This window comes from Pelophylax lessonae (assembly GCF_965119305.1).
Source record: "Pelophylax lessonae genome assembly, chromosome: 6".
Taxonomy (NCBI): Eukaryota; Metazoa; Chordata; class Amphibia; order Anura; family Ranidae; genus Pelophylax; species Pelophylax lessonae.
The window spans coordinates 300636801-300650732 of NC_138773.1; the positions used below are offsets into that span (position 1 = coordinate 300636801).

Here is a 13932-nt window from a genome sequence, read left to right on the forward strand (position 1 = left end):
CTTTTATGTGCCATTAAAGTCCACATCCATTTTTCTTTGACTATTTCCCTAAGACAACCTCTGGATATGATGCTGAGCACGTGCACTCAACTTCTTTGGTTGACCATGGCAAGGCCTGTTCTGAGTGGAACCTGTCCTGGTAAACCGCTGTTTGGTCTTGGCCACCGTACTGCAGCTCAGTTTCGGGGTCTTGGCAATCTTCTTATAGCCTAGGCCATCTTTATGTAGAGCAACAAATCTTTTTTTTTTAGATCCTCAGAGAATTCTTTGCCATGAGGTGCCATGTTGAACTTCCAGTGACCAGTATGAGAGAGTGAGAGCGATAACACCAAATGTAACCACTTGCCGACTGCCGCACGACTATTTACGTCGGCAGTCATCCCCTCACAGGCAGAGCGACGTAGGGATGCGTTGCTAGCCTGTAAGGGTGTGGGGAGCGAGTGCGCGTCGCCGGAGGCGCGCCCCTGCTCGGTCACGGAGCCCCCCCCCGCGCGTATGCCCGGCGCACCCGATGTCCGCCGGGCACTCGCGATCGTCCGTGACAGCGGGACCGGCAGGCGGCTAGTGTAAACAAAGCCGTCTGTCAGTTCTCCCTGTGTAAGAATGATGATCAAATGGTTCTACTATGTAGGACCGTTGATCACTGTTCTTTCACACACAGCCACAGCCAATCACAGTTAGAAGCACGCCCCTGGGACACACTTAACCCCTCCCTCTGCAATACAGTTAACTCCTTCACTGCCAGTGTCATTTTTACAGTAACAGTGCATATGTATAGCACTGATTACTGTAGTAATATCACTGGTAACCCCAAAAGTGTCAAAAATGTCAGTCAAGGGTCCGATCTGTCCGCCCCAATGTCGCAGTCCCGCAAAAAAAATCGCAGATCGCCGCCATTACGCGTTAAAAAAAAAAAAAAACAACAAAAATGACAAAAATCTTTCCCTTTGTTAGTAAACGCAATAACTTTTGCGTAAACCAATCAAAATACGCTTTTTGCGATTTTTTTTTTACCAAAAATATGGTAAAAAAAAAAATTGGCCTAAAATGTTAAAAAAATCTGATTTTTACATTTTTTTTTTGGGGAATTTCATATAAAAAAATGTGAAAAATATTGTTATTTTTGCAAAATTGACGCTCTTTTTTTGTTTATAGCGCATGATCAAAAAATCGCACAGGTGATCAAATAGCACCAAAAGAAAGCTCTGTTTGTGGGAAAAAAAAGAACACCAAATTCGTTTAGGTACAGCATCGCACGACCGCGCAATTGTCCGTTAAAGTCACGCAGTGCCGAATCGCAAAATAAGCCCTGGTCAGGAAGGGGGTAAAATCTTCCGGGGCTTAAGTGGTTAACACACCTGTTCCCCATTCACACCTGAGACCTTGTAACACTAATGAGTCACATGACACCAGGAAAGTAAAATGGCTAATTGGGCCCAATTTGGACGTTTTCACTTAGGGGTGTACTCACTTTTGTTACCAGCGGTTTAGACATTAATGGCTGTGTGTTGAGTTATTTGGAGGGGACAGCAAATTTACACTGTTATACAAGCTGTACACTCACTACTTTACATTGTAGCAAAGTGTCATTTCTTCAGTGTTGTCACATGAAAAGATATAATAAAATATTTAAAAAAATGTGAGGGGTGTACTCACTTTTGTGAGATACTGTATCCCCCCAATGCTATTTTGTGACAACCCCTTGCCTATTAGCCCAGAAAATGGGCATTTGTAATTTGACAGATTTGGCTCCTATAGGTTTCAATGGGGTTTGGGTTCGGCAGCCAAACTTCTTTGAAACCCTTGCCGAACCAAACCCAGGGAAATTCAGCTCATCACTATTCAAAACTATGAGAAAATGTTTTCGCTGGCCATACAATTTAGGGAGGCCATGCACCGATTTCAGGTGTCTTCTCAACAAGGTCAAACCCAATGCTCAAAACAGTTGCACGACCTTTGTTGGAGTGCGTATAGTCACAATTACAGTTTTGTGGTTCTTTCCATCAAATACTATCACCTACCTGCACGGTTTGCTACGTCCGCCAAGGTCAAATTTTGGTGGTTTTTTCGGATCCGGAAAGTCACGCCAGATCCAGCCACGCTGCAAGGGAAACAAAATGTTTGAGTAATATGGGACTCATCAACAGAAGGTCGACTTCAATTAAGAACTTCATTATATCGGTTTCAGTTCTGAAATATTAACAAAATGGGCCAACAGACCTTTATGAATACACGATGATGGGAGAAATAACACTGTAAAGGTCACGTCTGAATGCATTAAAATGCCAAGCTTGCAGAACAAATAGCACCTGCCTATTGGATGTACTGGCGCCTGTCCTGCACAGATCTGCCAGTTTCTGTAATTTAGTCAAATATTTAGCTTCATAAAGACTTGACGGTAATTTTTAGTTCAATGTTTAACAGGAGTTTATGATTTCCAATTTCCTAAAGTCGAATTTTTTCATTTTGGATAGAGTAGGGAAGGGATAAAACCCCACCAGCTTTTCTTTTTGCCATCTGTGTCAGCAGTGAGAGGAAATTGCTCTTTATCAGTGGTCTCTAAAATGCAGCTTGCCGGTCGAATGCGGCCTTTTGCATGCCTTTGTCCGGCCCTTAGGGATTCTTCCCACAGATATAAATGCTGAAACGTGATTTCCTTCACTGTTAATAATGATGAGGCACTACTTCTTCCACTGACACCAACGATGGGGCTCTATTCCTTCCACTGATAGCAGCAATAGAGCACTATTCCCCTAACTGACACCATTGATGTGACACTATTCCCTCAACTGACACCATTGATGGGGCACTATTCCTCTAACTGACACCAATGATGGGGCACTATTCCCCAACTGACACCATTGATGGGACACTATTCCTCCAAGTGACACCAATGATGGGGCACTATTCCTCTAACTGACACCAATGATGGGGCACTATTCCCCAACTGACACCAATGATAGGGCACTATTCCTTCCACTGACACCAATGATGGGGCACTATTCCTCCAACTGGCACCAATGATGAGGCACTATTCCTTCCACTAACACCAATGGTGGGACACTATTCCCCCAACTGACACCAATGATGGGGCATTATTCCCTCAACTGACACCAATGATAGGGCACTATTCCCCCAACTGACACCAATGATAGGGCACTATTCCTTCCACTGACACCAATGATGGGGCACTATGCCCCAACTGACACCAATGATGGGGCACTATTCCTCCCACTGATACCAACGATGAGGCATTATTCCTTCCACTAACACCAATGATGGGACACTATTCCCCCAACTGACACCAATGATGGGGCACTATTCCCCCAACTGAGACCAATGATGAGGCATTATTCCTTCCACTAACACCAATGATGGGACACTATTCCCCCAACTGACACCAATGATGGGGCACTATTCCTCCAACTGGCACCAATGATGAGGCACTATTCCTTCCACCAACACCAATGGTGGGACACTATTCCTCCAACTGACACCAATGATGGGGCACTATTCCTTCCACTAACACCAATGATGGGGCACTATTCCCCCAACTGACACCAATGATGGGGCACTATTCCTTCCACTAACACCAATGGTGGGACACTATTCCCCCAACTGACACCAATGATGGGGCACTATTCCTCCCACTGACACCAATGATGGGGTACTATTCCCCCAACTGACACCAATGATGGGGCACTATTCCTTCCACTAACACCAATGATGGGGTACTATTCCCCCAACTGACACCAATGATGGGGCACTATTCCCCCAACTGAGACCAATGATGAGGCATTATTCCTCCCACTGACACCAATGGTGGGACACTATTCCTCCCACCGATACCAATAATGAAGCAGTATTCCTTCCACTGACATTAACAATGAGACACTATTTCTCCCACTAATACCGATGATGAGGCACTATTCCTCCAGCTGACACCAATGATGGGACACTATTCCTCCAGCTGACACCAATGATGGGACACTATTCCTCCAGCTGACACCAATGATGGGACACTATTCCTCCAGCTGACACCAATGATGAGACACTATTCCTCCAGCTGATACCAATGATGGGACACTATTCTGCCCACTGATACCAATGATGGGACACTATTCCTCCCACTGACACCCATGATGGGACCCTATACCTTCGATTGACACCAATGATGGAGCACTATTCCTTCCACTGACACCAATGATATGGCATTCTTCCTGTCACTAATACCCATTATGGTGTACAATTCCACCTCCTATTGACCACAAGCGTTATGCAATTTTTTTACTCCCACTGACCACAGCCGGCCCCCCTGGAGGACAGTACATTGACCCTTTGTCTAAAAAGGCTGGAGACCCCTGCTCTAAAGTGAGAGAAACTCCCTTTTAGACAGTTGTCACAGGATTAATAGTTCCCGTTGGAAGATTTCCCCTGTATTCCTGTCCTAGGAAGTATTGCATTTTAGGGCACTCTGTTTGTGCCTCACCTGAGCCATTGGGTTAGATTTACTAAAAGCAAATAGACTGTGTGCTTTGTAAAGTGCAGTTGCAGACTGAAAGTGCAGTTGCTCCAGAGCTGAGCAAAGGAGGTAAGGCTTTACTTTGCAAACAATACTTAATCACATGCAAGGAAAACAAAAAAAAAAATGCATTTTTGCTTGCCCATGATTGGATGATGGAAGTCAGCAGAGCGTCTACTCATTTACTAAGCTCTGGAGCAACTGCACTTTGCAAAGTGCACAGTCTATTTGCCTTAACACTAAATAAGTGTTATTGGCAGCTTACGATTCCTTATACTGCCTTTGCTAAATATGATACTGTGGAGATCAGGTTGCTGGAAAAATGCTGTTTTTAATTTATTTGTTCTTGGTGGGAACTCTGCGTTCTGATGGTCTGGAGCAGTGGTCTCCATACTGTGACCTGTGAGCCAGATGCAGCCCTTTGCTTGCCTTTATCTGACCCTTGGGGCACTATTCCTCCTACTAATATGAGTCACTATTCCTCCCATAGACACTAACAATCAGACATCATTTCTGTTATAAACAATGAAAAACTATTCTTCCTAATGTGACCCAAGCTAAATTTACAGGAGCTGCTAGAGGTTCCACCAGGTCCTCTTATGTAGTGACCGCTTGGGGTGCAGACAAGGACAGAGCAGCTCTAGACATCTAATAGAAAAGTCCAGGAAGTCGCACATCTCTGCAAAACTCTGTAAGAAGGTGTATGACAGCCTCAGCCTGGGCTCCAATCAGGCCCCGCCCCCAGTGCATTTCACTCCGCCCATTGAGCTTAGTTATGGGGAACCTAAGCTCTGTGGGCAGAGTGACACACGTTGGGGGCATGGCCTGGTTGGAGCTCGGGTAGAAGCTGTCATACACCTTTTTTGCAGAGGGTTTTGCAGAGATGTGCGACTTCCAGGACTTTTTCCTTTTCCATTAGACTATTCTTAATAAAGACATGAACATTGGGCACTATTACTCCCACTGACACCGACCATGGGGAACTATTCCTTCCACTGACACCAACAACGGGGAACTATTCCTTCCACTGACACCAATGGGGAACTATTCCTCCCACTGACACCAACAACGGGGCACTATTCCTTCCCCTGACACCAACAATGGGGCACTGTTCCTTCCACTGACACCAGCGATAGGGCACTATTCCTCCCACTGACACCAACCATGGGGAACTATTCCTCCCACTGACACCAACAATGGGGCACTATTCCTCCCACTGACACCAACCATGGGGAACTATTCCTCCCACTGACACCAACAATGGGGAACTATTCCTCCCACTGACACCAACCATGGGGAACTATTCCTCCCACTGACACCAACCATGGGGAACTATTCCTTCCACTGACACCAACGAAAGGGCACTATTCCTCCCACTGACACCGACCATGGGGCACTATTCTTCCCACTGACACCGACCATAGGGCACTATTCCTCCCACTGACACCAACGATGAGGTGTTATTAATCCCATTAATACCAATGATGGGACATTATTCCTCCTCCTACTGATCATGGGTGCTAGGTAGGGATAGACCAATATGGTTTTTTCAGGACCGATACCGATATTTTGGTTACATCGTATCGTATCGGTATCGGCCAATGTGGGCCGATGTTTTGTACATTTAAAGTTTTGAAAAATAAAGACAATTTTGACACAAATCTGGTACTGAGCATATTCATTTTTGTTTAATGCTTAATGGCTTGCTGCCTGGCACCCTGTGGTGGGTGGCTGTTTGGCACCCTGTGGTGGGTGGGTGGCTGGCTGACACCCTGTGGTGAGTGGCTGGCTGGCTGGCACCCTGTGGTGGGTGGCTGGCTGGCCGGCACCCTGTGGTGGGTGGCTGGCTGGCACCCTGTGGTGGGTGGCTGGCTGGCTGGCACCCTGTGGTGGGTGGCTGGCTGGCACCCTGTGGTAGGTGGGTGGCTGCACAGGGGCTGTGGGTGGCTGGCTGGTACAGGGCCTGTGGGCGGCTGGCTGGTACAATGCCTGTGGCTGGTTGGTACAGGGCCTGTGGGTGGCTGGCTGTCTGGCACCCTGTCTGTGGGTGGCTGGCTGTCTGGCACCCTGTGGTGGGTGGCTGGCACCCTGTGGTGGGTGGGTGGCTGGCACAGGGTGGCTGGCTAGCTGGTAAAGAGCCTGTGGGTGGCTGGCTGGCTCGCTGGTACAGTGCTTGTGGCTGGCTGGCTGGTAGAGGGCCTGTGGATGTGGGTGGCTGGCTGGCACCGGCCTGCTGTGGGTGGGTGTATGGCTGTGATACACTCCCGCGAGACTAGTCCCGACTCCAGACGAGGCTGTCCAAGGCAAGGGAGGTGGCCTAAGAAGGTAGAATGACGTCACAAAAATATCGGTAATATCGGCCAGTTCCAGGGCTGATACCAATATATCGGAGAAAGTGCATATCGGCCTTGCCGATAATCAGTCTATCCCTAGTGCTAGGTAATTTTTTTTACTCCCACTGACCATCAAGCTTGGGGCATTGTTTGCTCCCACTGATGCTGGGACATTTTCTGCACCCACTGGCCACAGTCTGGGTCCACTAAAGTTTGAAAGACAGTAAACTGGCCCTTTGTTTAGAAAGTTTGGAGACCCCTGGTCTGGAGAAATGTGATATTTAAAGTGGTTGTAAACCCTGACATATACCCAGTGAAGTGACTGGCCTCAGAGATTACAAATCCTTCTACGTGAGTTGTACCTGTTTATCTGCTGTCTTCTCTTCTCTAAATCCGTTTAATGTGCTGAATTTATAAAGCTTGTCTAAGAGCTCAGAAAAAAGGGGACTGACAGCTGAAATTACACTCTGCAGAGCTCAGTGAGAGCTGATTGGAGGTAAGGGAAAGATGAAACTGAAACTGAACATGCTCAGTAGATGACACCATCTACTGGTGTCATCTAGTGCCGCCCCCCCTATCCATGCGTCCGGCACCCTAATCTGCATGCGGGGCGCCGGACGCATGGAGTTCAATGGGGCTTTTTTTTTTGTCACCTGATTAGAGCCAGAGGCTCTAATAGGCTTCAGCAAAGGGTGGACCCAGGGCGCAGAGCAGTGCGCCCCGAGCCCACCCATTGTGTGACAATAGCGAATGAAAATTCACTATTGTCACACAGATCCTCCTCCTGGCCAATGAGGAAGCGGGTCCGATACGCGCTTCCTGATTGGTCGAAAGGCAAACCCCATGCCATTGGCCAAGGAGGAGGCGGGATGACCGGGGGACTGAAGAGAAGCCGCCGCTACAGGTAAGTGCACTGGTCTCGGGGGGGGGGGGCTTGGCACGCTGTTCACTCTGCATTGAAAGGGGGCAAGCTGGCATCTGTGCATTGAATGGGGGCACGCTGGCATCTGTGCATTGAAAGGGGGCACGCTGGCATCTGTGCATTGAAAGGGGGCACGCTGGCATCTGTGCATTGAAAGGGGGCACGCTGGCATCTCTGTATTGAAAGGGGGGCACGCTGGCATCTGCACTGAAGGAGGCACGCTGGCATCTGTGCATTGAAAGAAGGCACGCTGGCATCTGTGCATTGAAAGGGGGCAAGCTGGTCTCTGTGCATTGAAAGGGGGCACGCTGGCATCTCTGTATTGAAAGGGGGCACGCTGGCATCTCTGCATTGAAAGGGGGCACGGTGATCTCTGCATTGAAAGGGGGCATGCTGGTCATTGCATTGAAAGGGGGCACGCTATGCCTTAATTAATGAAGGCCCCTTTCACACTTTTGTGACCTCAAAGTCACGCAATTTTTTACAGCGTTTTTTGCCGCAAAGCAATGCCATTTTTCTGTTTTCGCCCCCCCAAAAACTTTGAGCACCAGCCGCCACTGATGAAACTACTATTACTCTAAATTGTGGGCATGTCCAAATCTCTTCCCATTGTTAAAAAAACACCCCAGCAGTCCTAAAATCCAGATAGCCACCAGCTAAGGGCAACAAATTTAGCCTACCTTGCCTCCTCCAGTGCCTTACAATTGGCCTATGACTGTAAGGAGTGGCCTGACTGACCAGTAGCAAATTGAAAGGAAGAGAGTCAGAGACGAGAGTTGGTTACTTCGTGTATATCAGAGCACAGCTGCCAAGTGTCCCCCTTTCTGCAGTTAAGTCCCCCCACCTCCATTTTGTAAACTGACCAGCATCCCAATAAAAGTGGGATAACCCATCAGGCAAGGGGTTGACACAATTAGTCATAGCAGGTGGAGTGCAAAGGGTTATGCCATTTATTCATATTGCAGGAAAGCGACCACCCATGCCCCCCCCCTTCCCCTGCAATTTTCTGGGGAACACTGGACTGAGCCACTCTTCAGGGCTTCTGGAACACTCTTTATAGAAAGGAATACTGCATGCTACTGGAGGTGCCAGCTATTTAGAGTAAGTGGCAGTTGCATAAGCTAATGGTAACCACCATTAGTTTGGTTGTAACTATTGTTTAATGGTGGTAACCACCAATAAACAACCACGGTTTAGTTTAAATTGGTTGTAAACCCTCTCCTATAGCCAGTGAAGTGAAAAGGCCTAAGATGATACACAAAGATAAAAAACAAATCTTTCTACATAAGTTTTACTTGTACATCTGCTGTCTTCCCCTTTCTACACTCTTTGAAAGGCGCAGATCATGTTAGAAATCATTCTTCCTCTTTCAGCAGCACTTAGGGGTGGGTGGGGAGACTGGGCTTACACTGTGTGAGAGCTGATTGGAGGAAAGGGACATCCCCCCCCCCCCCCCACACACACACACACACCTCCACATAGGCAGAGGATTAAAGGAAAGTGCAGAGCTGTAGTCTAAATAGAAAAGCTCTCTGTTTATCTCCCTCTAAGCTCCCTCCCCGACACAAATTTTCAGCTCATGTTATCTCAAATGTTGGAGAACTTGTCAGAAGTGACTCATGCTGATAACAGAGGAATGAAGCATCAGAGAGAAACAGTACTCAGAGCTTTGGATAAAGACAAGTAAACATTACATATATTTATGCTTTGTTCAACTTTCATGAATGGGGTTTACAACCACTTTAAGTTAAAGCCTAACCTCAGCTAAAACATTTGTTTTAGTTTTGGATAGCTCAAAGAAGGGTTAGAATTTAAATGCTAATGTTTGGAAGAACTTCTTCAGAAGGATCAATGTTACTCCTGAATCTTCCAAAACCCTTGCGAGTTTACCATTTCTTCATACCAAACTGCACCTTAGGTCCTGATGAGAGGGTACAAACCCCTGAAACATGTTTGATTTTTTAACTTGGATTTTAATGGTGAAATATTATGGTGTGGTATTCTTGTTTTACTCAAACCTCTGAATCTTGGCCAAGGCACTTCACAAGGCCCCTACGTATTTAAGAAAGGCTTAACCTGAGCCACTGCACTCTACAAGATGGGATTCAGTGCCTCTCATTTTAAATGTTATCTGTGTCACCAGTGAGATTTCCCTTTCTTTACCTGGACAGGTTGTAAGGGGATATCTCCGGAGTGGGGACAAAGATAGAAATAAAATCTAGAGAGAGGGCCTAAACTTGTCTTACACCCATCAAATAGATGGTAAGCAAGGAGAAATCTCCCAAATGCAATAGAAAGTTGACAGAGATTATACTTTCTTCACACTCTATCAAAAACTAAAATAAAAAGTGGGACTTGTAGGCAAACACACCCAAAAGCATAACGATCAAATTTTAATTTAATTAAATTAATTTAATCAAATATTAAGTCTGTGAAATTTCTAATTTATCCAGGTCACTGTATAGCTAACTAGTAGTTAGTCACATCCAACTTGACTGTAATGTTCAACTATTCATTCCAAGTAGTTTCTTCAGTTCTAATGGTTGTTGGGAACATACCACAGAATTTTTAGCCACAAGGTACAATCAACATTTTCCTTAACACATTCCATGGTGCTTGGTGCAAAGTGGACCTTCAACCAAAAGGGGAGGTTCCGCTGTTCCTTCTCACCCCACCCGATCTGTCAAAACTGACATATTTCTTTTTTTTTGGGGGGGGGGGTGCTGGTACCTGATTTTGACAAGTACCTGCTCTCACTTCCACTCTTACAGCCTAGGCCAGGGGTCTCCAAACCTTCTAAAAAAAGGGCAAGTTTACTGTCCTTCAGACTTTAGGGAGTCCAGACTGTGCCCAGTGGGAGTAAACAGTTCCCGATCCTTGGTATTAGGGGGAAAAATAGTTAGTGTCTGTGGAAGGAATTATGCCCCATTGTTGGTGTCATTGGAAGGAATAGAGTGACATTGTTGGTGTCAGTGGCAGGTATTATGCCCTGATGTTGGTGTCAGGGGCACGCATAATGCCTCAATGGCTGGATAAAGGCAAGCAAAGGAGCTGCAGATTGGAGACTACTGGCCTAGGCCATCAAAGCATAAGTTTGCCTCCCCCCTCCTCTCCTTGCAGCCTCTTGGGACATGTGACAGGTTCTAAGAGACCATGCATAGTGGGCAGGCAGCTGTGAAACCGCAAGCAGTCCCAGTTGGCTGCCCACATTTATGATCCTGGTGCCAGCAGCAAAGAGCGGTGAAAAAAACCCGGTCGGGAGAACATGGGGCTGGATCCCTGGACAGATGAGTGGCTATTGTTTTAAAAGTCAGCAGCTACAGTTTTAATAATTTTCACACAGGGGACTGTAGAACCGCTTTAAGATGGCTGAGATACTGGGGTTTGTTCCTGATGCATTATCCAATACAACTAAAGGAGCTAGCTATTCAATAAACAGCAAAACATCTTCAACATTACAGAAAAGGTGTCGTTGAATTTCATTAACTACTACTAGCTGCAAATACAATAAAGTGCATCAGATTATATTCTAATCTAGAGCTTCGCTGCTTGGTACTTCATTTCATTAGACTTATCACAGTACTTGTTGCTGTGACTATTAGATGGTAATAGTCTATATGTAGGCATCTTGAGTATGTTGGTCCTCCTCACCTGATGTTGATGAAGCTGGAAGTGGACAGATGGACTCGCTGGGCCAGGATTTCCAACAGACGAACCCCATTTATCAGGCTCAGTGGCCTACGGAGAAAGGCAGAGGGGTGGAGGTAAGCCCAGGGCTGTGGCCCTTCCCAGGACAATGTGACCCACCCTCCCCACAGCAGTCCTTGACCCTTGTCCACAAGAGTACCTTATCCTGAGGTGTGTAACTCGCATGTTGAGTTACTGAGCGGTCCCTATATACCATATATATATTATAAGTGTGGTACTAGGGTGTCTACTGGGCTGTTGTTATATTACAGCCCCTGCCAGCACAATGACTACCTATACTATATGACCTAAAATATGTGAAAAACCTTCAAAATTATTAAGTTTTGGATATTTCCAATAAGAATGCTACAGTCCTAGGCATTTTAGACAATTGTGCTCTTCCAACACTGTGGTAACATTTTAGGTGGGATTCTTTTTTGTTCCAGCATAACTGTGCCCTTTTAGACAAAGCCAGCTCCATAAAGACATGGTTTGATGAGTGCGGTGTGGAGGATAAATAGTGGCCTACACAAAGCCTTGACCTCAACCCTACTAACACCACTGGGTTAAATGGAAAAGCCAGTTGTGGGCCAAGTCTTCTTATCTAATATCGGTACCTGATCCTCACAAATGATCTTTGGCTGAAAGGGCACAAATACCCATCTTCCCAGAAGGGCGGAGGTGGTTATAGCAGCAAAAGTGGGCCAACTCTATATTAATGACTGTGGTTTTGAAATAGAATATCCAACAAGCTCATATAGCTTTGAAAGTCAGGTATCTACAAATGTTTGGCCATATAATGTATTTGTAGCTGGGAAGGGGGCATTAAAGTGAACCTGTTGCTTTATCCTGCATGGGCAACGCACAGTTTATCTTTAAAATTGTTTGCAGCTTTTGCTTTGAAAAAAGTGAAGAACGTTAGATCTTTTTTTGCTGTGTCTCTGTTGGCAAGGGTTTTCCTCACTTCCTAGACCGGAAGTGATGGGAAAACTCTCCAGTGAGGACACAGACAGTAATAGAAAACTAACAGAGGTTCTAACCCTTTCAGTCTAACCAACAAATCAAATCTCAGAACTTAGCTTTTATCACTGTAGTGCAGCCTTTCCCAACAAGAGTTCGAACAATGTGGATCCAGACGGTTCCTCCAGAAGTTGTCATGGGTTCCTTGTGCTGAGGCCAATTTACCTCAATTAGATAGTGCTTGCATAGTTCCAGGGTAAACACTACTTTGAAAAGCCAACAGCATGACATCAATTTTATTTTAACTGTCTTTAGCTGTCTGACCATCACTGTAAAGGGGGCCTTCTTCCTACTGACCAACACTGCAAGGGGAGCCTTCTTCCTACTGACCACCGCTGTAAGGAGGACTTCTTCCAAGTGATCACCACTATAAGGGGGGCTTTCTTCCTACTGACAACCACTGTAGGGGAGCCTTCTTCCTACTGACCACCACTATAAGGGAAGCCTTCTTCCTACTGACCATCACTGTAAGGTGGGTCTTCTTCCTATCGACCACCACTGTAAGGAGGGCCTTCTTCTTACTGGCAACCACTTTAAGGAGGCTTTCTTCCTACTGACCACCACTGTAGGGGAGGCCTTCATCCTACTGACCACCACTCTAAGGTGGGCCTTCTTCATACCGACTACCACTGTAAGGGAAGTCTTCTTCCTACTGACAACCACTGTAAGGGAAGCCTTCTTCCTACTGACCACCACTGTAAGGTGGGTCTCCTTCCTACTGACCACCACTGTAAGGTGGGTCTCCTTCCTACTGACCATCACTGTAAGGAGGGCATTCTTGCTAATGGCAACCACTTTAAGGAGGCCTCCTTCCTACTGACCACCACTGTAGGGGGGGGGGGGCCTTCTTCCTACTGACCACCACTGTAAGGAGGCCTTCTTCCTACTGACCACCACTGTAAGGTGGGCCTTCGTACTACCGACCACCACTGTAAGGAGGGCCTTCTTCCTACTGACCACCACTGTAAGGAGGCCTTCTTCCTACTGACCACCACTGTAAGGAGGGCCTTCTTCCTACTGACCACCACTGTAAGGTGGGCCTTCGTACTACCGACCACCACTGTAAGGAGGGCCTTCTTCCTACTGACCACCACTGTAAGGAGGCCTTCTTCCTACCGACCACCACTGTAAGGAGGCCTTATTCCTACTGACCACTACTGAGAGGGGGGCCTTCTTCCTACTGACCACCCCTGTAAGGAGGCCTACTTCCTACTGACCACAGGGCCTTCTTCCTACTGACCACTAATAGAGCATTTTTCCCACTGACCGCCAATGAATTTGTTTTAGTAAAGGTTCCTCAAGACCAGAAAAATTATTTCAGGGGTTCATCTTTGGAATAGGGGTTGAGAAAGGCTGCTGTAGTGGGCTAAGCAAATGAAAACTGATTCATGTTTACTGCAGATTACTCCATAATACCAGAATTTTCCCTTTTTACATAAAACGACATT

At 46.5% G+C, this 13932-nt stretch overlaps 1 protein-coding gene across 2 annotated transcripts in view; it reads right to left on the reverse strand.

Annotated features, from left to right (window-relative positions):
- Nucleotides 1–13932, reverse strand: part of PTPRN (protein tyrosine phosphatase receptor type N) — a 178062-nt gene that overhangs the window by 73333 nt on the left and 90797 nt on the right. The window contains exons 10-11 of one of the 2 annotated variants that reach the window (XM_082262054.1): nt 11429–11515; nt 2022–2101 (exon numbers count right to left, since the gene is read on the reverse strand). In XM_082262054.1, coding sequence (XP_082118180.1) covers nt 2022–2101; nt 11429–11515 — 167 coding nt within the window. The remainder of the gene's footprint in view (nt 1–2021; nt 2102–11428; nt 11516–13932) is intronic. The other variant, XM_082262053.1, reaches the window with a different exon arrangement.